The sequence below is a fragment of the Emydura macquarii genome, unplaced genomic scaffold (genome assembly GCF_026122565.2).
Source record: "Emydura macquarii macquarii isolate MOO-44397 ecotype Brisbane River unplaced genomic scaffold, CSIRO-AGI_Emac_v2 contig_713, whole genome shotgun sequence".
Classification (NCBI taxonomy): Eukaryota; Metazoa; Chordata; order Testudines; family Chelidae; genus Emydura; species Emydura macquarii.
In genome coordinates, this window is record NW_027130850.1 from 59,538 (window position 1) to 84,045 (window position 24,508).

Here is a 24,508-nt window from a genome sequence, read left to right on the forward strand (position 1 = left end):
CGGGGGGGCCGAGAGGGAGCCCCCCTCCTCCGCCTGGCCGCAGCCCTCGGCGGGGAGGGGGGCGGGAGGGCAGGGCGGCGGGGGGCTGGCCTCCCCCTTGCCTTTCTCCGGGGGGGCAGGGCCCGGCTGCAGCTTTCGCACCTTGAACCGGCCCAGGGCCAGCACCGTCTTGTAGGCCGGGGCGTCCATGGGGCAGGCTCTGGGGGGAGGGTTAAACTCAGCAGGGGAAACTGAGGCAAAGAGAGAACCCAGGTGTCCTGGCCCCCCCCCCAGCTCTGACCACTAGGCCCAACTCCCCTCCCAGCGACAGGGGTGGCTGGGCGCCAGGACGCCTGGGTTCTCTCCTTGGCTCTTTGAGGGGAGTGGTGCCTAGTGGTCAGAGCTGGGGGGCCAGGACGCCTGGGTTCCCCGCTCGCTCGGTGTGAAGGAGGACCCCCATGGACACACAGAGCCCCCCCCCCCCCCCCCGTGTCCCCCCTCGGTACCTGTTGTGCGTCCGCCGGCCTGTCTGCACTGCCCGACCCCTCCCTGCCTTATAAAGGGCCCCGACCCCTCCGGAACCGGCCCAGGCAGCCCCCGGCCGGCCCCACGCCTGCCCCTAATCCCCCTGCCCCCCCTCGCCAAACACCGAGACTTTCCACCCCCCGCCCGGCCCCTGTTTGCTCTGCTTATCAGCCCCGCGTTCTTTCCACTGGGGCCCGCTCGGCGTGGGGCAGGGGCCGGGCCGGGCCCGAGGAGCCGAGGACCTCCCCGGGCATGGCTGGGGGCAGCTGGGCTGGGGTCCCCGGGGAATCGCCACCAGCAGGGAGCGGTGTGGGGCATAGGAGCCATGGGGAGCCGGGCGGGGGGTGGTGAGGGGAGGCTCAGGGTGAGTGTGGGGGGGTCCCTGCGCCCCGCTCAGTGCGTGTGTGTGTCCTAGCACCCCTAGCTGGCCCCCCGCCTGCCCCCATCCGCCATCGAGCCCCCAGCCCCCCCCACCTGCCCCCATCCACCATCTAGCCCCCATCCCCCCCGCCTGCCCCCCCGCCATCTAGCCGCCTGCCCCCATCCCCCATCTAGCCCCCAGCCCCCCCCACCTGCCCCCCATTTAGCCCCCAGCCTGTCCCCCGCCTGCCCCTCCCCCTGCTCGGTTCTGGCCCCCCAGGCGGGGATGGAAAAACCAATTGAAGGAAGTTTTCCGACCCGCCCGGGAAAATCTCCCTTAATCCCCGGCCCTGCCCCGCCCCCACTGGGGGGGGTCGGACTCTCCTATGGGGGCCCCCCACAGCCAACGCTTCATCCCAGCCCCCCCGCTCTAACTACTAGACCCTGCTCCCCCCACCCAAGCCAGGGAGAGAACCCAGAAGTCCTGGCTCCCAGCCCCCCCTTCGGGCTCCAGACACCAGCTCCCCGGGCGGTGAATCCCCATGGGAGGGCCAGTAGAGGGGCTAGGACACGCGGGGCTGGCGGGGCTCCCGGCCCGGCTATAATTAACTCCCCGTCCGGCTCCGGGCCAAGGTTCCCGCCTGCCCCAGCGCCAGGCTCCGGGAAGGGTCGCCCCACGGCGGGCCCCACAGGTAGGGGGCCGGGCTGGGGGCAGGGACAGCGGGATTGTGGGCCTGCCTGGGGAGGACGGGGGTGTCACGCTGCCCCACCCCCAGCAAACACACACATACACACACAACACACACACACACACACAGACACACACACAGCAACTACATACACAGACAGCAACTATAAATACACACACAGCGACACCCACCATCCCAGCAAACACACACATACACACAACACCCAACAGCAACTACACACACACAGCAACTACATACACAGAGCGACACCCACCATCCCAGCTAATACGCACACACACAGAACAACACCCCACAGCAACTACACACACACAGCGACTACACACACACAGCAATTACACACATACACAACAACACCCCACAGCAACGACATACACAGAGCGACACCCACCATCCCAGCTAATACGCACACACACAGAACAACACCCCACAGCAACTACACACACAGTGACTACACACACACACACAGAGAGCAACTACACACACACAACACCCCACAGCAATTACACACACACACAACACCCCACAGCAGCTACATACACAGAGCGACACCCCACAGCAACTACACACGCAGACAGCAACTATAAATAGACACACAGCAACACCCACCACCCCAGCAAATACACACACACACAGGCACAACACCCCACAGCAAGTACACACGCACAGCAACTACATACACAGAGCGACACCCACCATCCCAGCAAATACACACACACACACACAACAACAACACACACACACACACACACCCAATCCCAATACACACACACACACCACAACAACTACAGCAACTACACACACAACAACACCCCACAGAAACTACACACACAGAGTGACACCCACCATCCCAGCAAATACACACACACACAAACACACAGCACAAAACAGCAACTACACACACACAACAACACCCCGCAACAACTACATACACAGAGGGACACCCCAGAGCAACTACACACTCTGACAGCAACTATAAATACACACACGGCGACACCCAGCATCCCAGCAAATACGCACACACACACCACCACCCCACAGGAACTACACACACACACACAGCAACTACACACACACACACAGAGCAAGTACACACACAACACCTCACAACAACTACACACACAGAGCGACACCCCACAGCAACTACACACGCAGACAGCAACTATAAATACACACGCAACGACACCCACCAGCCCAGCAAAAACACATACACACAAAACCCCGCAGCAACTACACACACACACAACAGCAAACCCTGCAGCAACTACACACACACACAACAGCAAACCCCCCAGCAACTACACACAGAGACAGCAACTATGAATACACACACAGCGACACCCACCATCCTAGCAAATACACACACACAAAACGCTGCGCAGCTACTACACACACACACAAAACACCCCTCAGCAAGTAAACACTCAGACAGCAACTATAAATACACACACAGTGACACTCACCATCCCAGCAACTACACACACACACACACACAGCAACTACCCATGAACACAGCAACTATAAATACACACAGAGTGACACCCACCATCTCAGTAAATACAACACAGCAACACCCGCAACACCCCACAGCAAACACAGACACACACACACAAACGCCCCGCAGCAACTCCACATGCAGACAGCAACTATAAATACACACACAGCAACACCCACCATCCACACACACAGCACCCCACAGCAATTACACACATACACACAACACCCACCATCCCAGCAAATACACACACACACAGCAACACCCAGACACACATACCACACACATACAGCACCCCACAGCAACTACACACACAGAGCAACACCGACCATCCCCAGCAAAGACAGACACACACATAGCAAACACCTCCCTCACCCAGCCACTACACACACACCACACAGCGAACACAGGCACATGCCACCAACACACAACGCACATCAGGAAGTTACTGACACCACACAGCACAAATACACACTACACTCATGGAGACACCACAAATACACACACACGCATCGCAGGAGCACTCACACCACGCACTCCTGTCCCCCCACACCACACACACAACACCCGTCACCAACAGCCCCTGCAAACACGCAGCATAAAAATCCCCCAAATCCCCCAACACCCCATCTCACAAACACACACCCGCCCCGTCACACACACATGCACTGCAGTGATGCACACGCTGCAGTTACACACAATCACCACAACATTTCACTGCACACGCTGGAGGAGCTGTTGAATGGTACAAAGGGACCAGGGCCCGGGGCAACTACACAGTTGGGGGTGCCGGCCCTGATCTAGCCACAATCCGGAGACCAGGGGGTTCAGGGGGGCGGGATAACGGGGCATGGAGCCTTTCCCTGCCAGGGGGTGCCGGCCCCGATCCGGGGCACTGGCTGGCTCGGGGGCAGGGTGTGGGGCGTGGGACCTTTCACGTCCCGTCCCGGCAGGCGAGGCCGGGGCCATGTGGCCGGGCGAGGAGGAGGAGGCGCCGGAGCCGGAGCCGTGCTGGCAGCTGTGCAGCGAGGGCCACGCCGAGCGCTTCTTCCAGGCGGCGCTGGAGCTGCGCGGGCAGGGCCGGCTGGTGGACGTGCAGGTGCGGGCGGGCGCCCGGCGCTACCAGGCCCACGGGGTGGTGCTGGCGGCCGTCAGCGCCTTCTTCCGCCAGTGGCTGGCACGGGGGGCGGCCGGCGAGGTGGACCTGAGCCCGCTGGCCACGCCGCGCGGCTGGGAGGCCGTCCTGGACTTCGCCTACACCGGGGCCGTGGCGGCCACGCCGGGCACCGCCGGGGAGCTGGCGGCCGCGGCCCAGGCCCTGGGGGCGCCCCGGGTGGTGGCGATCTGCCGGAGGGCGGCAGAGGGGCAGAGCCCAGCCGAGGAGCGGTGGGAGACGCTGCGGGGCATCGAGGAGCTGCACCGAGCCGGCCTGGGCTGCGACCTGGAGCTGACGGCCCAAGGGGAGAGCTTCCGAGGTGAGGGGCCGCGGGTCCGGCGTGAGGGGCACCGGCGGGGCGGACACCAGGGCCGGGCGGGGGGGCGGGTTGCACCCCCGGGGCTCTTTGGCCTGACCCCCCGTCTCTCCCCACAGCCCACCGGGTGGCCCTGAGCTGCGGCTGCGAGTTCTTCGGGGCCCTCTTCCGCAGCGGGATGCGGGAGGCGCGCCAGGGGGCCGCCCCCCGGCCCACCCTCCTGGCCCCGGCCGAGCTGCGCCTGCTGCTCTCCTTCGCCTACTCGGGGGTGCTGGCGGGGGGCTGGCCCGAGGTGCTGGCCGCGGCCGAGACCGCCCTGCGCTACCAGGCGGTGGGGCTGCTGGAGCTGTGCCTGGACGCCCTGCAGCGGGCGCTGAGCCCCCCCCGCTGCCTGGAGCTCCTGGCCTTCGCCCGCGCCTACGACCTGCGGGCGCTGGGCCGCGCCGCCCAGGCCTACGCCCTGGCCCACTTTGCCCGGGTGGCCCGCTGCCCCGGCTTCCTGGCCCTGCCGCCGGCCGAGGTGCTGGCCCTGCTGGCCTCCGACGAGCTGCGCCTGGCCACCGAGCTGGAGGCCTTCGAGGGGGCCGTGCGCTGGCTGGGGGCCGACCCCCCCGGCCGCCTGCCCCACGCCGAGGCCGTCCTGGCCGGCGTGCGCTTCCCCCTGATGGGCACGCGGGAGCTGCGCCGGGCCCGGGCCCTGGGGCTGCCGGGGGCCCCGGGCCGGCTGGAGCAGTTGCTGGGGGCGGCGCTGGAAGGCGAGGGCCCCCCCCCGTGTCGGGTGCGGACCCCGCCCGGGGCCCTGGTGATCTGCGGGGGCGAGAGGCTGGCCCCCAGCCTGGCCTCCCGCCGCCCCGCCCGGGCGCTCTGGTTCGCCCACCGCTTCCGCAGCGGCGTGGGGCTGGTGAAGGATGTGGAGTGGAGGCGGCTGGGCCGGTTCCCGGACGGGCCCCGCTTCCAGCACGCGGCGGCCGTGCTGGGCTCGGCGCTGTACGTGCTGGGCGGCAAGCAGTACTATGGGGCGCAGGACACGCTGGCCACCGCCTTCCGGTGAGTGTGCGGCCGGCGGGCTGGGGGGGAGATCTGGGGCGGGGGGGGAGTCGGGCACTGGGGGGCAAAGATCTGGGGCGGGGGGGAGTCGGGCAGTGGGGGGCAGAGATCTGGGGTAGGAGGGGGAGTCGGGCAGTGGGGGGCCGAGATCTAGGGTGGGAGGGGGCCGGCGGACTGGCTGGGGTGGGGAGAACTGGGATGGGAGGGGGAGTTGGGCAGTGGGGGGCCGAGATCTGGGGCGGGAGGCGGAGTCGGAATATGGGGGGCAGGCAGTGGGGCCCGCCTGGCCCGCGCCCACCGCCCGCCCTCGCCCCGTGGCAGGTACGACCCCGCGCAGGGCTCCTGGCAGCGCCTGGCTGACATGTCCTGCGCCCGCAGCAACTTTCCGGCCGTGGGGCTGGCCGGGCGCCTCTACGCGCTGGGGGGCAGCTCCCGAGAGGCCGACTGCACCGCCGGGGTCGAGTGCTACGATCCCCGCGCCGATGCCTGGAGGTGAGGCGACAGGGCCGGCCCTCGGACGCCTGGGTCCCCTTTCCGCTCCAGGGGCCTGCGGCAGGGCCAGAGGCTGTGGGGCCATTGCCGTGGGGCCAGGGGACTGTGTGTGTGGGGGGGGGGAGGCGGCCGTGGGTCACACTCTTCATTTCCACCTTTTTCTCTGTCTCCCCCAGGCCGTGCCAGCCCCTGCCCGCCCCGCTTTGCGGCCACGCCGGCTGCACGCTGGATGGGGCCATCTACGTCTCCGGGGGCTGCGACGCCTCCAGCACCTGCCAGGCCTGGCTGCTCCGGTACCGCCCAGATGGGCCCGCAGCCCGGCTGGCCCCCATGCAGGAGGGCCGGGCCGGCCACATCATGGAGGCGCTGGGGGGGCGGCTCTACGTGGCCGGGGGCCTGCGGGGCGGCCCCAGGGGCTATGCCGACCAGCTAGCCTGCGAGGCCTATGACCCCGGCCCGGACGCCTGGGTCCCGCTGTGCCCCCTGCCCCAGGCCCACGTGGGGGCCGCCTCGGCCGTCCTGCAGGGGGAGCTGCTGGTGCTGGGGGGCTACAGCCGGGTCAGCTCCCAGAACACCCACCTGGTGTATGGCTACCAGCCGGGAGGGGGTCTGGGGGTGGGGCGGTGGCTGAGGCTGGGTGCCCTGCCCCATGCCTACGCTGACCTGCGGGCTTGTGTCCTGCAGCTGCCCCCTGCCTTGCGGGGGGACCCGGCCCCCCCCATCCCGGGGGAGCCCCCAGTGCCGCCCTCCCGGCCTGGGGAGCCTGACCCCCTCCTGGCCCCCCAATGGGAGGCGTGAGCCCCCAGCGGGATGGGGGGGCCCTCTGATTTCCCCCCAGGGGATGGGGCCCCCACGGCACCCCGGAGGTGTGGGGGGGGGGGGCAGGGGAGCCGTGAGCTGTACCAGGCGCGGGGGGGGGGGGGGGGGGGGGGACGCCATCTGAGTTGGTCAATAAAGTGGGTTCAAAATCTGCCCCCTCCCCAGCTTGGTCATTTCCCACTCATGGGGGGGGGGGCGGCGGTTCCCCCCCCTCCCCACGCCCCGGGCCCAGCCAGAGCCAGGATGGGCTCAAAGCGGGCGGGGATGGGAGAGGGGGGGCAGGGGGGAGCCCGGACTCCTGGGTTCTCTCCCGGATTGGAGAGGGGGGCAGTGGGGTCTAGTGGGTAGAACCGGCCCCGCCCTCCCCGCATCCTACAGGCCAGGATGCCTGGGTCCCTGCCGGCCCAGGGGAGGGGTGCCGTGATGGTGGATGGAGGGGGGGGGCTGGGAGCCAGGACGCCTGGGTCTCATGGCTGGGGGAGGGGCATGGAGCCGTGGAGCGACGCTACCTGCAGCAGCCGGACCGGCAGCAGGCGGCTCACCTACTGTTAGCAGGTCAGGGGGTCGCCCCGCGGGGCTGGGGGGGGCTGGACACCAGCCCCCCCGTTTGTTCCATCCCCCCCAACCTGCCAGCCCCCCTCTTCTCCTCCCGCCATGGACCCCTTCCTGGGGGCTCTGTGCCCCCCCGGCTGGATCCCGAAGTGGGGCAGACAGCTGGGGGGTGCTGGGCATTGTGGGTAACAGCCCCCCCGTTTGTCCTCCCCCCCCCCCACTCCCCGCCCCACAGCTCATTTCTGGAGACTCTGCGACCCGGACGAGACCAGGAGCTTCCAGGGCGGCGAGTCGGGGCCGCTGGCGGAGCTGCCCCACCACCTGGTGCGTGCGGGGGCGGGGGGTACCCGGGGGGGGGAGGCAAGACCTGGGGGGGCTCAGTGGGGCAGTGGGGGGGGCTGCAGCGGGGGCGGGGCTCAGTGGGGGGGCTGCAGCGGGGGCGGGGCTCAGTGGGGCAGTGTGGGGGGCTGGAGGGGACGGGCGAACTTGGGGGGCCCCGTGTGACCCCCCCTGGTCCCGGCAGGCCCGCGCCTACGCCCTGCATGGTGAGCGGCGCGGGGGGTGCCGTGGCTGGGAGGGGGTGGGGGGGCTGCCGTGGGGTCCCACGGGCAGGGGCGTGGTGTGGGGGGCCTGACACAGGGCGATGGGGGGCGGCTGCGGCGTCCCCGCCCCCCTGCTGACTCCCCTGCCCCCCAGCCGGCTGCGGCCAGCCGCACGGCGAGGTGGGGGCCGTCCGGGCCGTGGTGCAGGCCGGGGGGGCCCTTCTCGCCCGCAGCCCCTGGCTCCTGGCCCAGCTGGCGGCCAACGCGCCCCACGGCTCCTCGCTGGACCCCCAGGCCCGCGCCCTGGCCCCCCCCGGCCAGCGCCTGCTGCTCCGGCGCAACAAGCCGCAGGACGCCCCGCACCCGGACAGGTAACGGGGCCGCCCCCCCGGGACCCCGGGGTACCCCTGTGCCTTGGGGGCAGGTCCCACAGAGTGGGGGGGGCAGCCCATCTCCGCCCTGGGGGGGGGAGCCGGGTCCATGGGGGGGGGGCAGCGCTGGGTAATGGGGGGGCGGGGCAGGGCGAGGTACAGGGGGCAGATTCGAGGCTCTCCAGCCGGGGGGCGGTTGGGAGCCGGGGGGGCAGGTTGGGGGCTGGGCAGGGGGCTGGGGGGGCTCTGCCGTCTCACCCCCAGTCCCTGCCCCCCAGGAGCTGCGGACGAGACGCTGGCGCTGGGCACCGCGGCCGGGGGGCTGGAGATGTGGGGCCTGCGCGAGGGGAGCAGGTACGGGGGGGGGGGAGGCCCGGCTGGGGGGCGCCGGGGGGGCCCCGTGTTCATCTCTCGCCCTTGCAGGCTGCTGGCGACCGAGGCTCACCGGGGCCGGGTCACGGGCTGCGTCTGCCCCGACGGGCGCCGGCTGCTCAGCGTCTCGCTGGACGGGCATCTCAAGGTACCAGCCGCCCCGGCTCTGACCCCCCCTCCTCGGGCCTGGGGGGAACCCAGGCGTCCGGGCTCCCCGCCCCCGCTCTGACCCGCCCCGTCCCGTCTCCCCAGCTCTGGGACCTGGCCGGGGGCAGCTGAGCGGGGACCAGGATCTCTCCTGCCCCGTGAACTGCGCCAGCCTCCCCCGGCCAGGCAGCGCCGTCCTGGCCATGCTAGGCCCGGGGAGGTTATGGGGGGCCCTGGGCGCTGGCCCCGTCGCTCACCCCCCCCCCCCCCCCGGCGCAGGGTCCCGGCGGGGAGGGGAGCCCGGATGGGGGGGCGTGGGGCTGGGTAATGTTTGGGGGGCTGGCTGGGGGTGGGGGGGCAGCAGATGGGGTTTGGAGAGATGTCGGGGGGCCGGCAGGGTGGGGGGGCCACAGGAACCGGAGAAATCCGGGGAGGCCCCGATCCCGCTCTGGGAGCACGATGCAGACCCCGACACCAGCTGGTTCACCTGCGCCCGGCTCCATGAGGGTGAGTCCTGGCTGAGAGCTGGGGGGCACCAGCGGGGCTGTGGGGGGCTAGCAGGGACTGCAGGGCGGGAATGGGAGGCGCTGGGGGGGGGGGGGGGAGGTTCAGCAGGGGCTGCGGGGCGGGAATGTGGGGCCACGCCAGGGGCTGTCCGGTGTCCCCGCTGTGTCCCGCCCCCCAGACTCGTCCCTGCTCCTGGCCGGCTCCGACGGGACGCTCTGGACCCGGGCTCCATGGAGCCAGGATAAGGACACAGCTGAGACCTGGAGCAGCGAGCGCTGGCAGCAGCAGTGGGTGAGTGTCAACATAGTGCCCCCCCCAAGGTCAACTGTCCTGCCCTGGTCCCAGTCACCTGCAAGGAGGGTTGCTGCCGTGGTCAGTAGGGTCCAGGGTTAACGCCCAACGCCAGGAACACCTGAGTTACCGCCCCGCGGCTGGAAGCGGGGCCCCCTGGCCCACCCGCTCTGTGACCCCCGTCCTGCCCTGTGCCCCCCAGGTCCACAGCGCCGCGGTGACAGCGCTGCACGTCTGCGGGGACGCGCTGGTGACGGCGGCGCTGGACGGGGACGTCAAGATCTGGGAGCGCCGCACGCGGAAAGTGGTGGGCGGGGCGGCATCTGTGAGCTGGTGCCCCACTCCTGACCTGCAGTCCTCTGCTAGCCCAGGCCCCCAACTCCTGCCCCACAGCCCCCTGAGCGCCCAGCCCGGCCCTCCCGCCCGTCTCTGACCCCTCGTTCCATCTCCCTGCAGCTGGGGCACTTCCGTTGTGCCACCCCCATCTCCTGCCTGCAGCCCCGGCCCGGCCTCAGGGCTGTACGGGGCCGTGGGCGACTCCCTGGGCAACCGACCCGGCCCACGCTGCACCCGCACGCTCGGCCTGGGGCCCCCCGCATAAAGCCCCCCGTGAGCTCCCTGCAACGTGGTCTTTGTTCAATGGCGCCCCCCCACGATCCCTTAGGAACTTGGTACCCGCCCACCCCCCTGCTTGTGTTACTGGGGCTGGCCTCACCGTGGGGCTGAAGGGGGGGGGGGGGTCCCATTTCCCATGTGGGGTAACTGCCGGGGGGGGGGATAGAAATTGTATCTCCAGCCCCCCTGCCCTGGCTTAGAGTAACGGGGGGCAGAACCACTCCCTGCCCCCTCCCGGCGCCTGATGAGTGGGGGCTGCGCTGGGGGCGGGTCTCGACTTTATTGACGTACAAGGAGCCCCCCCAGGGCGGCGGTGCCCCCCCGGCGGGCCGGGCCCCTCACCAGAGGGGGGCGAAGTGGAAGCGCACCTGCAGCAGGAAGCGGGGGCGCACCTGGGCGGGGTCGTAGACGATGAACTCGTTGTACTGCAGGGTGTAGCCCTGGGGGTTGGCCACCCCCGTGGGCACGGCCGGCCCCAGCGGCACCACGGCCCCGTCCCTGGGGGGAGAAGAGCCGGGAGTCCAGCCGCCCGCGCACGCCAGCCCCACGGCGCTGCTGCCCTGGGTCCTGCCCCCCCCTCCCCCCCCCACCTGTGGGTGCAGGGACAGGACGGGCCTGGCATTAGCCGGTTCCCCCGGCCCGGAGCAGCAGCCGTGAGGGGCCGGTGAGGGACCCGTGGCCCGGCCCTGGGCTGGGGGGAACGTCTGTCCTAAGCTGCCCCCCAGCATCTGGGGCGGGGGGTGGCAATGGGGCGAGCTGGACTGCCCCTCGCTGAGGACAGCAGAGTGGGGGGGGGCCCACCTCCCTGGGGAGGAGAAGGAATGGGCCAGGGCGGGGGTGGGATGACAGATCAGAGCCCCCCCTTGTGCCCCACACAGCACAGCTGGGGATAGCAGTGGGGGGGCCCTGCCCTTTGACAATTAACCTGGGCCCAGGTGTGACTCCCTCACCCTGTGTGGGTCTAGGGTGGTTCTAAGCTCGCCCCCCCCCCCATCTGGCTTCTCCCCAGGCTGGGGGTGTCATGGGCGCGCCGCAGGGTGGGGAGGACCCGGGGGACCCCCCCCAGACTGTACTCACAGCATGACTCTATTCGCTGGGTCGGGCGCCATCCGGCCCAGCCCCTTGGTGCTGTGTTTGCCGGGGGGCAGCTGCCCGGCCCCGGGGTCGGCCTCCAGCAGATCCCGGCTCTCGCCCAGGGCCACCTGCAGCGGGAGGAGAGAGACGGGCAGGGTGGGGCCGGGTAGGGCGGGGCGGGGGACCCAGGTGTCCGGGCCGCGCTGCGGCTGGCTCTGGGGTGGGGCTCACCTCGCACAGCAGCAGCAGCCCCACGGCGCGCCGGCGGGAGGGGAAGCAGTAGTTGGCGCTCTTGGAGGACATGTCGGCGAAGTAGATCCCCTTCCCGAACTGGGGGAGAGATGGGGGTCAGGGGGGGCTGAGTAGGGGCGGGGGGGGGCTGGCAGGCGGGAGGGGGGGGTCTCACCATGTAGCCGGTGGCGGGGGCCTCTGGGGGGGCCACGCGCAGGCCCTGGCTCAGGATCCCCACCCAGTTACTCAGCCGGGAGCCGTGCCACAGCAACGTCCTGGGGGGGACAAACGGGGGGGGGGTGAGCCCCATTCCCTGCCCCCGCCATGCCCAACCCCCCGCGTCTGGTGAGCACGTGGGAATCGTCTGCTCCACTGCCACCAGGCCGCCCTGTGCCTCAGTTTCCCCCGTGCCTGGCCTTGGGGGCGGCAGGGGGGCTGACACAGCCGGTGGGGGGTGGCCCTGGACCCCACAGATCCCCCCCCCGCTCACCGGTGGGGCAGGCTGGCGCGGAAGGGGGGCTCGCCGGCCCGGTGCAGGGTGAAGACCTCCAGCAGCTCCATGGTGTAGTCGCGGTGGGTGGGCGCGTGGGTCGAGAGCAGGTAGCGCTCCAGCACCTGGGGGGAGCCGTGGGGCCGGGGTCACCCCCAGCCCTGCCCCTGTACCCCCCACCCGGCCCTCCTCTGCCCCCCGTCTTCAGCCTCCCACCCACTGCCCATGTGTCCCCCTCCTTCCCCCAGCCCCATGCCGGCTCTTCACCTCTCCCCACAGCCCCATGCCGGCCCCCCATCTCTCCCCACAGCCCCATGCCAGCCCACCACCTCTCCCCCTCCATGCCAAACCCCCCACCTGTCCCCCCACCCCCCACCTCTCCCCCCAGCCAGCCCCCCACCTGGAAGTGGTGGCAGCCCCTCTCCAGGGGGTGCAGCTCGCAACCCAGCGTGCGGTAGCTCCGGTCCAGCGGGTGCTCGTGGATGTGCAGCTCCGAGCGCGCCAGCTTGATGGCGATCTCAATCTCGCCCAGGGCCTGCGGGGGTGGGGAGATGGCGGTCAGGGGTGCAGAGGGACGGGCAGAGGGACAGACAGGGCCCCCCCGTCTCCCCCCAGCTCAGCTCACCTCCAGCAGCTGCACCTTCGCCTGAAGCTCCTCCCGTGTGCGGATCAGGGGGGGCGTCCTGAGCCTGGGGGGGGGGGGGGGAAATTGAGTGAGCTGGACCGGGGGGCCTGCAGCCTGCAGAGATGGGGGGGGCCTGGTAACTGCTGTCCATGGCCAAGGGGCTGATGCTACAGGAACACAGGTGGGGGGGGCCACAGGGAGTGACCCCCAACTGGGGGGCAGGGGAGGGATCAGGGGCTGGGGGGTGATGCAGGCCCATAGTTGGCGGGCTGGGGGGGCAGGTGGTGACCGGGGGGGGGGGGTGCTGGTCAGGTGGGGGAGGGGCCCTGACCGGCAGTTGGGGGGGGTAAGGGGGCCGGGGGAGGCGCTGACCCGAAGTCGTGGGGTACGCGGGTGTAGAACTCGTTGCAGGCGTCCAGCAGGGCAGGTCCGGCCCCCCCGGCCCCCAGAACCGCCTCCACCTTCTGCAGCGAGCGGAACCCGGCCCGGATCTGCTCCGCCGTCAGCTTCCCTGCGGGGAACGGGTCAGAACCGGCCCCCCCGGGATCCTCCCCCCCGAACCCGGCCCGGATCTGCTCGCCGTCAGCTTCCCTGCGGGGAACGGGTCAGAACCGGCCCCCCCGGGATTCCCCACCCAGCCCCAAACCGGCCTCCCCTCCCCCCCCCGCCCCCCCACACCCATGGGGGGCTCACCGAGCGGGGCCTTCTTGGTGTCGTATTTCATCTCCAGCACCACCTCCTCCATGGCCCGTGGGTCGCAGACCAGCCCCACCAGCGCCTGCAGCCGGAGGTCCAGCCGCGAGGCCGGCTCAGGCCGGGGGGCCCCCCCGCAGCTGGGCTCCGCAGCCTGGGGCGGGGGGGAGCGGGTTATTGGGGTCTCCTGGCCACGTCCTCAACACCCCCCCCTTGGTGCCCCAACCTGACACGGGACATGGGGGGGCACTCGTGGGGGCTGGCGATTCACGTGCAGGTCCCAGAGCTGGGGAGAGAACCCAGGTGTCCGGGCTCCCAGCCCCCCACTGCTCTCACCACTAGCCCCCCCTCCCCTCCCCAAACCCAGGCGTCCCAGAGCCGGGGAGAGAACCAGGTGTCCTGGGCCAGGCTGGCTCCTGCGGTGCGGCTGACTCTGGGGTGGAGCACCGAGGCAAGGCTGTGCCCACAGGTGGCGCTTCCCTCGGACGGGTGGAGGGGTTGTATGGGGGCGCATGGGGACCGGGGGGGTCAAATTCAGGGGGGCGGGGGGCACACTCACGGGGGGGCCATAGTCCATCTGCAGCAGGTCGTATTTGCCCGGCACCTTCTGGAACTTGGCTCGCTCGGCCCAGTGGTTCTTGGTCTTGTCGAAGAACCTGGGGGCGGCCGGGAGGGTAAGGGAATTATGGGGGGTTATGGGGGGCTCATTGGCGGGGTGGGTTGGGGGGGGCACACTCACTTCTTGGTGAAGATCTCCTTGGCTTGGGCGAGGTCCCCCGCGCAGGACACCAGCGTGTGCTGGCCCGGCCGCCCCACTGCGGGGAGGGCACAGACGTGGTTACAGGGCCCCCCCCCCGGCTCCCCACCACCTCCCAGCACCCTCCCAGCTCCCCACCACGCCACTGGCCCCCCCCCAGATCCCCACGACACCCCCAACACCTCCCCAGCCCCCCCCCCACCCACCAGCACCCTCCCAGCCCCCCACCAGTCCATGGCCCCCCCAGCTCCCCACAACACCCCCACCCCCCCCGGCCGCACCCCGCCCCGCTCACCGCGCCCCCAGCGCATCCAGACGCTGTACCCCCGCGGCCCCTCCTCCTCCAGCAGCTGGAGCACGTAGAACTTGTTGTTGTTGAACTGCAGGTTGGTCTGGGGGGGGACAGGGACGGACGGACAGACAGGCCATCAGGGGCAGGGCTGGGGGGGGCTCTGCCCGCAGCCCTCCCGCCCCCCGGCTGGCAGCGCCGCCCTCACCTGGTTCAGCATCACGTCGTAGACGTCATCCCCGTCGCAGTAAACGTGGGCCTGGGGAAGACACAGGCATTTTCTGAGCTGCCCCCAGCCCCTTCCCACTATGGGGTGCCAGCTCCCTTCCCGCCCCACAGCAGGGACTGGCCAGGCTGGGGAGGGACAGGGCCTTGCGTTACCTTCCCCAGCTTCTCCGTGCACTCGGGATCCACCGGCGCCTTCCCCTTCACAAGCAGGGTCTTGACAACCTCTGGGGGAGACAGAGCCGGGGGGTTAGGGGGTGACCCCCGGGGATCCTGAGCCCAGGCGGGGTTCAGGGCACGAGGAAGGCGCGTCCCAGTCCCAGGAGGATTTCTATGTCCACAGCAGCCGGGCCGCCGAGCTCACACCCAAGAGTTGTAAAAGAGCTGGCTGAGGAGAATCAATCCCGGAGTGCCGGGGGGGATGGTTCTGGGCCAGCCCCGCGGCAATGTTTCCAGCCAATCACTGCTGGGCTCTTTTCGCCGGGGACGACGTCCTGCAAACCCTCACCTGTGCTCTCTCCCCCCGCCCCAGGGTCGGGGCTGGGCTCCCCATCCCGGGGTCTCTTCGGCGCTGGGGGGGACGAGGAGCCCGGGGCAGAACTGGGCTGAGCTGCCCCGTCGTCATCCGTCGCATCTGTGGGGAGAGGGCACAGATTAGAGGGGGAGGAGAGCGGGCTGCGCCCCAGAGCTGGCCGCATCTCAGCACCAGGTGAGTCCCCCTCTTCCCCCCGGCTTCTCACTAGCTCCCAGCCCCCGGCTCTACCCACTAGCCCCTCCCCGGTCCCGAAGCTGGGAGAGAACCCAGGAGTCCGGGCTGCCTTCCTACCTGACTCTATGCGCTCCATCTGGCGCTGGTACCCGGTTCTGACGTTGGTCTGGGTCATCTGGGCCGTGTCCAGCGCGTAGCGGGTCCGGCCCAGCCTCACCTCCAGGCTGGGCCCCCCGGCCCCCTGCCGCGCCCCCTCCAGCGCCAGGCAGGTGTCAGCAGCGTAGGGCAGCCACTGCCCCTCTTCGTCCCCCTGCCAGCGCCACAGGAAATCTGGGGGGCAGGCAAGCCCATTAGCTCCCTGCCGGGCCGGCGCTCACCCCCCAGGGGGCCCCGCGGGTTGTGAGACCCAGGCATCCGGGCTGCAACACAGGGCGTTCACCCCAGGGGACCCCACAACTTCGGGGGCACTTTCGGGACAGGGAATGGGACCCATGCGTCTGGGACGGCACCAGGCCCCCCTCTCCGGCCCCCCCGGTCACTCACAGGCGTCCTGGTCCCGGACGGCGGCTGCCACGCGTCTGTCCTGCACCCCCCGTCCGTCCGTCTGCACCATCCGCCGCAGGTCTACGCGGGAGCCCAGCGTCAGGCCGGCCTTGCCCGCCCTGCGGGGAGACGGACAAGGCCCAGCGTTGGCAGCTGAGCCCCCCACCCCCTCCGGCCCATGAGTACCCCCACCACCGCCCCTGGCCCACGAGCTCCCCCCCCCCACCTGCCCCGGCCCATGAGCCCCCCTGGGCACTCACCGGGCCGCCTGCGTCAGCGCCGCGCTCTGCTCCGGCGGGAAGCAGCGCCAGGCGCCGCCGGGGTCCTGCCACTCCCAGCGCAGCTCCAAGTCTGGCCCCGCGGTCCCTGCCGCCCTTCGCCTCCTCCCGGCCATCACCTAGCGAGCCATAGAGCCCTGTATGGACCAGCACACGCACGCCCTAGGCCCTACGCTCGCCAGTCTATAGCGAGCCACACAGCCGAGTATGGACCAGACCCCCAGGCCATATAACCCTATACAGACTGGTCTATGGAGATCCACACAGCCTTGCACGGACCAGCCCCCCAGACCATATAACACTATATGGACCAGCCCACAATGATCCATGGAGCTCCATATATACCAGCAGCCCCTCACACCCTTGGCCGTACAGCCCTATATGGACCAGCCCACCATATTCTACAGAGCGCTGCGACCCTCCTTCCTCCCCCTGCTCAACTCGGCTCCGGGCCCCAGGGCCCCACTGCGTGTCCCCCCTGCAATATCCTAAGCGCCCCCGTCTGCAACCACCCAGGGCAAGTGCCCCACTGCGGGTCCCCAGAGCACCCCCCCGCCCCCTCCCCATTGCATGCAACCCCAAGGGCCCCATGCACCCCTCCCCCACTGCGCCCCCGGCCCGGCCGCTCCTACCCGCACGGCCCGGGATCGTCCCAGGAACTGAGGCTCCGCGCGCAGCCCCGCCCCTTGTGCCCATCGCTCATTTGCATTCGCCCCGCCCCTCCTGCCCCGGCCGGGCGCTGGCGTGGACGGGAGGAGCCCGGGCCCCGCCCCCTAGGCGGCCCAGCCGGAGGGCGGGGCGGGCCGCCGCGCGAGGCGTTGTGGGAGAGTATGTTGGTACGCGGGCGCAGTGCATGCTGGGAGCCGCGGGACGCGCTGGGGGCGGGGCAGGAGTTGGTCGGGCGCGCTGCGATTTACATGCGCCGCGGGGCATGCCGGGAGGCGCCCCGCCAGCTTTATATAGTCCCCCCCCCCGGGCCATATCGGGCGAGCCAGCCTAGGCCCAGCACCGGGGCTGCTCCCAGTCCCACAGCAGAGCCCAGCAGGGCTGTACAGCCCCATATAGCCCCAGCCCATGGCTTGCTCCAGGCTGTACAGCCCCGTATGGGCCCCGCACCCTCTTCATGACTCCCACTGGGCCATACAGCCCCATATGGTCTTTTGCTACTTCAGGCCATACAGCCCCCTATGGGCCCTGAACCCTCTTCACTCCCAATGGGCCATACAGCCCCATATGGCCCCTACCCACTCTAGGCTGTACAGCCCCATATGGGCCCTGGGCCCTACCCACAGCCCGTTCCAGCCCATACAGGCCATACAACCCTCTATGGGCCCTGAACCCACTTCATGGCTCCTAATGGGCCATACAGCCCCATATGGGCCCTGCAATTTCCACACGACCTGCTCCAGGCTGTACTGCACAATATGGGCCCTACCTCTTCCTCACTGCCTCCTCATGGCCATACAGCCCCACGTGGGCCTTGCACCCTCCCCACAGCCTGCCATGGGCCTTATCGTCCGTATGGGCCCCGCAGCAGCCACACAACGCAGATGGCAGAGCACGACCCTCTGTTCCCCCAGGGGCAGGGGGAAGATAAAGCAGTCATGAAGGACTCACACTTTGGAGAAAGCGGAACCACGTCAGAGACGAGGGTAGCAAATATGGCCCAGGCCCGCCCCTCCACCCCCCCCGAGTAGGCCAACACAAGATATTGACCACACGGGCGGGGCCCGGGGGACAGACACCTCGCGACCCCCATTCTTGATGCAGCCCGAATTCAGTCACTGGCTGCATTTTGTGACCTTCATGTTTCCCCCTTTGGACGCAGCGGTTAATTACACCGGGGCAATATAGCTTTGTCGGCTCGGATTGCTCCGCCCCAGGCCATTTATTCCAGTACAGACCAGTAAGTCACTCCATATGGAGCCTTCCCCCAGCCACTCCATATAGCCCTGTCTCGGTTCACAACCCCATTCAGAGCATTCTCCTCTAGACACTTCTATATTTGACCTCCCGCTACACGGGCCGTATAATCCCGTATTGACCACCCCCCTTTGTGGGCTCTTACTGAACAAAGCCATCCCACTTACTACAGACTGCTACTGCCTCATGCCAGGCCATATATCCCAGTACAGCCCGGTCCACATGACCAGGTGTAAATGTTTAACGGGGAGAGCAAGTAACCCCGGAAACAATTTCCCAAGGGTCAGGGCGGATTTGCCATCATCGCCGGTTTTTAAATCTCGCTCAGGCGTTTTCCCCAAAGGACCCGCTCCAGGAATAGTTTTGGGGCCATTCTCGGGCCTGTGATACGCTAGGTCAGCCTAGAACATCACACCGGTCCCTTCGGAATCTATGACTCCCCCTGCTCGGCCAATATATTCCCATATGGACCATGGGGACTCCTCGTCCAGTTCAGATGTGATACCCAGCCCCGGCTGCTTTACCTCAAACCAGACCAGGGCCCTTCTCATCTTGCTGGAGCCATTTGGCTAATCCAGTGTAGCCCAGGCCATACAGCCTGTATAGACCGGCCCCACCACTACTCCTTCTGCTACCCCTATGCAGATTATTTTCCTCCCCTCCCCCCAGATTTTCAGCTCACCTCCTCTGCCCTGGCTGCTGTGAACTGATATGGACCAGGGGCGGGCGTTACACTCACAGTGCATGCTGGGACAGTTTCCCCCACGGCCCCTGGACCGGAGCTGGTGTGGAGACCTCCGGTCACCTTTCCCCATAGCCTCCGGGTGCTCCGAGGCCGGGGTGACCCAGGCGTGTTCCTCGAGCCCCCAAAAGCCCGGTGAGCAGCCGTGTGCCGGGCGCAGGTGCAGTCCAGGCGACGCCCGAGTGGGGCACGAGCTACCATCGGCGGCTTCCCGGCGGCCCCGGGGGCTGAGCTCCCGGGCCCTGAGGAAAGGGGGGTCCTCTCACCGAAGGGTACAAATGCTTTATTGCGAAACAGAAGCGTCCGGTTTCCCCTCCCCACGCGCGGCCTCGTCCTCCTGGCGGTGGCTGGGCTCTGAGCTGGGGGCCCGGCGTCCAGCCCCTATCTGATGGCGGAGCTAGCGCCCGGCTGTAACGGTGCCCGGCGACGGAGGGGGCGGCTCCCCGGCGAGTTGCCCTCGAGGTGCAAATGCAGGCCCCGAGCTCCCGGCCGAATTTGCCTCGCCGCTGGGCGGCGCTGTGGCTTTACCAGGCGGGGAGAAGGGGCCGCGCCGGGCGCTCTCCCCACCCAGTGGTGCCGGCTTCCGTCCACCCCGCCTCATCACGGGCCTTTCATGGGTGCAGGCCGAAGACGGGGCAGCGGGTCCGGCTACGGGGGCCCGGCGGGCGTCTCTGTCCCCGAGGCCCCCCAGCGGGCGGCGGCCCCGGCGGCCCGGGCGTGGGTGCGCTGGTGCACCAGCATGTTGGAGCGGCGGTGGAAGCGGCGGCCGCACTGGGGGCAGGCGAAGGGGCGCTCGGCCGTGTGGGTGCGCTGGTGGCGGATGAGGTTGGAGCTGCGGTGGAAGCGGCGGCCGCAGTCGGCGCAGGCGTAGGGCTGCTCGCCGGTGTGGGTGCGCCGGTGCACGGTGAGGGCCGAGCTCTGGGCGAAGGCCTTGGGGCAGTCGGGGCAGGCGTAGGGCCGCTCGCCGGTGTGGCTGCGCCGGTGGGTGGCCAGGTGGGAGCTCTGGGCGAAGGCCTTGGGGCAGTCGGGGCAGGCGTAGGGCCGCTCGCCGGTGTGGGTGCGGCCGTGGACCACCAGGTCGGAGCGCTGGGCGAAGCTGCGCCCGCAGTCCCCGCAGCGGTAGGGCGACTCCTCCAGGTGGGCCCGCTGGTGGCGCCGGTGCACGGTGCTGTGGGCGAAGGCCAGGCCGCAGACCCCGCAGCGGTAGGGCCGCTCGCCGGTGTGGGAGCGCCAGTGGCGCAGCAGCTCCGAGCTGCCGGGGAAGCCCTTCCCGCACTGGGCACAGCGGTAGGGCCGCTCGGGCTGGTGGGTGCGCCGGTGCTGGGCCAGGTTGGAGCCGGTGCTGAAGGCTTTGCCGCAGTCGGGGCAGCGGTAGGGCCGCTCGCCGGTGTGGGTGCGGCCGTGCACGGCCAGGTCGGCCCGCCGGGCGAAGGCCTTGGGGCAGGCCGGGCAGGGGAAGGGGCGCTCGCCGGTGTGGGCCCGCCGGTGGACGGCCAGGTTGGAGCGCTTGCCGAAGCGCCGCCCGCACTCGGGGCAGGGGTGGGGCCGCTCGCCGGTGTGGACGCGCCGGTGCTTGGCCAGGCCGGAGCTCTGGGCGAAGGCCCGGCCGCACTCCTCGCAGGCGTAGGGCCGCTCGCCCGAGTGCGAGCGCCGGTGGACGATCAGCGTGGAGCTCTGGGCGAAGGCCTTGCCGCAGACGCTGCAGCCGTAGCGCCGGGGCCGGCCCCCCGCCTCCGAGAGCCGCCCCGCCTCTTCCTGGGCCTCCTCGGCCCCGGCCCCCTGCCCGCCGGCCCCCTGCGCCATCTCCCGCCGGCACCTGCGGGGGAGAAAGGGCGGGGAGGTGGCAGCCCGGACGCCTGGGTTCTCCTCGGCCGGCGGGGCGGTCTAGTGGTTAGAGCAGCGGGGGGAGGGCTGGGAGCCCGCACTCCTGGGTTCTCTCCTAACGCGGGGGGCTGGTGTGGTGGGGAGGGGGGTTGGGAGCCCGGACTCCTAGGTTCCCTCGTAATGCTCGGGGGGCGGGGGGGGTCTAGTGGTTAAAGCAGCGGGGGGAGGGCTGGGAGCCCGGACTCCTGGGTTCTCTCCTAATGCTCAGGGGGTGGGTGGGTGGTCTAGTGGTTAGAGTGGGGGAGGGGGAGCCCGGACTCATGGGTTCTCTCCTAGCGCTCGAGGGGGGCGTCTAGTGGTTAGAGCAGCGGGGGGAGGGCTGGGAGCCCGGACTCCTGGGTTCTCTCCTAACGCTGGGGGGGTGTAGTGGTTACAGCGGGAGGGGCTGGTGTGGTGGTGGTGGGGGGGGGGTTTGGGAGCCCGGACTCCTGGGTTCTCTCGTAATGCTCGGGGGTGGGGGTGTCTAGTGGTTAGAGCGAGGGGGCGATACGGGGGGGGGGTTGGGAGCCCGGACTCCTGGGTTCTCTCCCCGGCGCAGGGGGCGGGAGGGGGGGCTGGTGTGTGGCGGGAGGGGGGTTGGGAGCTCGGACTCCTGGGTTCCGCGCCCAGCGGCCGCCCCGCAACGATCGATCGGGCCCGGCCGGGGGGGGGGGGGGCGGCTCTTACCGCGGGGGGGGGGCGCCGCGCTCGGATCCAGCGTCCCCGCCCGGGCCGGGCTCCCTCCCGCTCCCGGCATGCCCTGCGCGGGACTACAGCTCCCAGAGTGCCCCGCGCCGCCCCCGCCCCGGGAATGGGAGGGGGAGTGAAGCGTCCGCCCCGCCCCCCGCTTGCTCCCCCCCATCTGTCCCCCCGCATCTGCCAGCCCCGCCTTCCTCCTGCGTCGGGAGTGACTCCGGATTGACTCCCGGGGTGGGCTGAGAGCAGAACCCAGCCCTGCTCCTGGTGCAGTCGGGAGTGACTTCGGATTGACCCCAGGGGGAGGGGGCTGAGAGCAGAACCCAGCCCTGCCCCTGGTGTAGTTGGGAGTGACTCCGGATTGACCCTAGGGGGAGGGGGCTGAGAGCAGAACCCAGCCCTGCCCCCACCCTGAAAAGTTTTGGCAAACACTGGCTCCGTCCCCGGGTCGGCTGTTTGCAAAGTGAAGCTATGGGCCGGACATTCAGGATCTTTCCTCTGAGGGCGACAGAAACCAGCACGTTCCCCCGCCCCCAAAAATGGTTTTTTTCACCCCCCTCCTCCCCCCGCCAGCCCCGAACTGCAAATTCCCACTGAAAATGGCCCGTCTTTCCGTCCCCGCCTGTCCCGTCTTTCTGAGTGGAGCGTTTCCCCAAAACCCCAGCGCGGCCTCGGAAACCCGCCGTTCTGCCGGGGGCAGCGCTGGAAAACCGAAGGGAACCTTGAACGGGCGCTGTTGCCGCGGGCAAAGAGCAGCACCATCATTATAGGGGAAGCCCCCCAACGGGCCGGCTTGCCGCCACTTCCCCGGGCGTTCCTGGCCATTTCCAGGGGAGAAAACGCCCGGCAGCTCCCGGTGACGAACCGAGCCGGGGCAAAACCAGCGTCTGAGTCACCTCGGCAGCAGGGACGGCGGCGCATCCTCAACAGCTCGCTTCTCCGCCTCCGGCACCGGCTGGCCGGCGCCCGTACCCAGACAGACCTTTGCCTGGCGTCGCCTCGCTCCCCGGCTCCACAGCGACCGCCGGAAGAAGAGAGATTGATTAGATTGATATATTCCCATATGTTAGCTGTCTGTCTGTCTGTCTATCCATCCATCCATCCATCCTCATACACCCTGTCTATCCATCCATTCATCCATCCCCTTACACCCTATCCATCCATTCATCCATCCCCTTACACCCTATCTATCCATCCCTCCATTCATCCTCGAACGTCTTCACCAAATAGATGTCCGTCCACTTCTACTGCCAACACACTGGCAGCACCTTCTTTTCCTGCTCTGATATTCTTGCCATATATTTTGGGCTCAGGTTTCGAATGGCTTTCGGGTGCCTAAATCCCATAGGACTCTGAAGATCCTAGCTTCTCAAGTGATTTCGCCTTCCAGTTTATTTGTGCTGCCCTGGGTCTGTCTGCGCGTGGGCGTTGCACGTGTGTGTTTGTGAGAGTTCACTAGTGCGTGTGTCGGCTTCGCTTCTGAGTGGAGGGCACAGCTGGGAGAGCTGGGTCTCTGTGAGATTGTGGATGTGTGTTTGTTCTGGACAGCACACAGCTGTGTTTTTTTGTGTCTGTGTGCACATTTTTCATAGATTGCAAAGCCAGACCGGACCATCTAGTCTGACCGTCGGTACAACACGGGCCAGAGAACGGCCCCAAAAGAATTGCTAAAACATTTGTGTTTCAACGTATCAATGCCCGTATGTTTCTGTATAACTGGATGTAGAAACAGAGGTGTCAAAATGTTTCTTGATCTGCTGTGCTGAAGATCACGTTTCTTGTCTGGCTGAAAATTGTGCCCTTCCTCTGGTTACCAACAGTCCTGCTTGAACAACGGGGAGTAATCGGGGGGGGAAAAAGGCATTTTTTTCCCACTGGGTTCAAAAAGGAACATTTTTTTGGTTCACTTTTCGCTCTTTTTCTTTCATTTCTTCCATCTAGGCTGAAGTCTATGTCCCGTCAGCAGTCCGGCCGATTTAACGAGACTATGGATGGCTAAGCACGTGTGTAAGTCTTTGCCAGATGGCCCGGTCATTTGTAAGTTGCTCTCTTCCTGAAAAGATTCTTTGAATTATCCGCTCCAAGCCGCCTCTTTTCTGCCCTCAGTTACTGGCTTTCCTTGTCCATGGGGGTATTTTGTTTCTGCAATGTTTTGATTTGACAGACTTCCCTCTTTGGTCAGGCAGGGATCCTCATCATCATCATCATCATCTATCTTCCTTGTTTACCGCCCACCCCTCCATGGAGGTCTTAACTCCCAGATTTGGTGCGGGTATGATTTTCAAATGACCTAAGGGAGATAGGGCCTGGATCCTCTGGTAGGTAAGAACCCAACTCCCATTGGTTTGGCAGCCAGGTGCCTAAATACCTTGAGAAGCTGGGCCCCGGTGACTAAATCCCTTCACTTTCCTGCTGGCAGAGCTGTCAATCCGAACTCACTCCATAGTAGCTCGCTGAAATGACCACAATGGCCCGATCTCAAGCACGTTGTGATCAGTGGAAACCATTGATTTCAACCAGGCTCTAAACCCAATAGTCTGTGTTTGGGGGAATTGGGTGCCCTGGTTTTTTTCATTCTGGTTCTCAATGGTTTTCAATACGTGTTTCTTTCCTTGTCCTTTGCTTACAGCACTTCCCCCGCTGATTCCCAGTTGCCTTTGCTTTCTGTTGTCCCGCTGATTCCCCCTTTGGCTCGTTGATTGCCGGTTCTTTGGTAGCGTGTACCTGGTGTTGTATTTATTTGTACCCCGTGCCTATGGAGAGAGGCGCTCCATGGACGCAGGTCCCACGCAGCCTCACTGAGGGCGGCGGATGGTCCTGGAAGTATTTATTGCTAGGCATAGTGCTTCCGCCCAGGAGAACTCCAGCAGGTTGGTCCGAGCAGCAGGCCCTGTGCTATTCTACAATGGCCGTAGGTCACTATGATAGTGGTGGAAGGTCTGATGCATGGTGGGATTGGCAGAATTAATCCTTTGGGGGGGATTGTAGAAATGTTTCAGCTTTCGGTTGATCCTGCTTTCAGAGATTTCCTCCTTTTGGCTGCGATTTTCGAACGTGCCTAAGTGAGTTAGGCACCC

General features: G+C 67.9%; 3 protein-coding genes across 3 annotated transcripts; 1 reads left to right on the forward strand and 2 right to left on the reverse strand.

Annotated features, from left to right (window-relative positions):
• Nucleotides 1-4,033: 4,033 nt before the first annotated feature.
• On the forward strand, nt 4,034-6,875 carry KLHL33 (kelch like family member 33). Its single transcript, XM_067542537.1, has 4 exons — nt 4,034-4,541; nt 4,658-5,585; nt 5,907-6,077; nt 6,254-6,875. Exons 1-4 carry the CDS (start codon nt 4,034-4,036, stop codon nt 6,873-6,875), a joined length of 2,229 nt encoding a protein of 742 aa, XP_067398638.1.
• Nucleotides 6,876-10,542: 3,667 nt separating this feature from the next.
• Nucleotides 10,543-19,511, reverse strand: PARP2 (poly(ADP-ribose) polymerase 2). The gene is made up of 19 exons (XM_067542535.1): nt 18,813-19,511; nt 16,190-16,326; nt 15,930-16,048; nt 15,504-15,716; nt 15,186-15,311; nt 14,834-14,904; nt 14,661-14,711; nt 14,459-14,555; nt 14,146-14,221; nt 13,966-14,062; nt 13,407-13,560; nt 13,086-13,224; nt 12,714-12,777; nt 12,489-12,623; nt 12,089-12,213; nt 11,774-11,873; nt 11,599-11,697; nt 11,371-11,495; nt 10,543-10,791 (listed from the first exon to the last, which is right to left on the reverse strand). Exons 1-19 carry the CDS (start codon nt 19,071-19,073, stop codon nt 10,632-10,634), a joined length of 2,349 nt encoding a protein of 782 aa, XP_067398636.1. The 5' UTR covers nt 19,074-19,511; the 3' UTR covers nt 10,543-10,631.
• LOC137149173 (zinc finger protein 436-like) lies at nt 19,141-20,675 on the reverse strand. The gene has a single exon (XM_067542538.1). It carries the CDS (start codon nt 20,673-20,675, stop codon nt 19,521-19,523), a length of 1,155 nt encoding a protein of 384 aa, XP_067398639.1. The 3' UTR covers nt 19,141-19,520.
• Nucleotides 20,676-24,508: the final 3,833 nt, after the last annotated feature.

Coding starts and splice junctions, on each gene's coding strand:
- LOC137149173 (XM_067542538.1), bottom strand. CDS start 20,675: ATGGCGCAGGGGGCCGGCGGGCAGGGGGCCGGGGCCGAGGAGGCCCAG.
- PARP2 (XM_067542535.1), bottom strand. CDS start 19,073: ATGGTAGCTCGTGCCCCACTCGGGCGTCGCCTGGACTGCACCTGCGCC. Junction 14,556..14,660: donor ACGACGTGATGCTGAACCAG/GTGAGGGCGGCG, acceptor GTCCCCCCCCAG/ACCAACCTGCAGTTCAACAA. Junction 14,063..14,145: donor AAGGAGATCTTCACCAAGAA/GTGAGTGTGCCC, acceptor GGCCGCCCCCAG/GTTCTTCGACAAGACCAAGA.
- KLHL33 (XM_067542537.1), top strand. CDS start 4,034: ATGTGGCCGGGCGAGGAGGAGGAGGCGCCGGAGCCGGAGCCGTGCTGG. Junction 4,542..4,657: donor CCAAGGGGAGAGCTTCCGAG/GTGAGGGGCCGC, acceptor CTCTCCCCACAG/CCCACCGGGTGGCCCTGAGC. Junction 5,586..5,906: donor ACGCTGGCCACCGCCTTCCG/GTGAGTGTGCGG, acceptor GCCCCGTGGCAG/GTACGACCCCGCGCAGGGCT.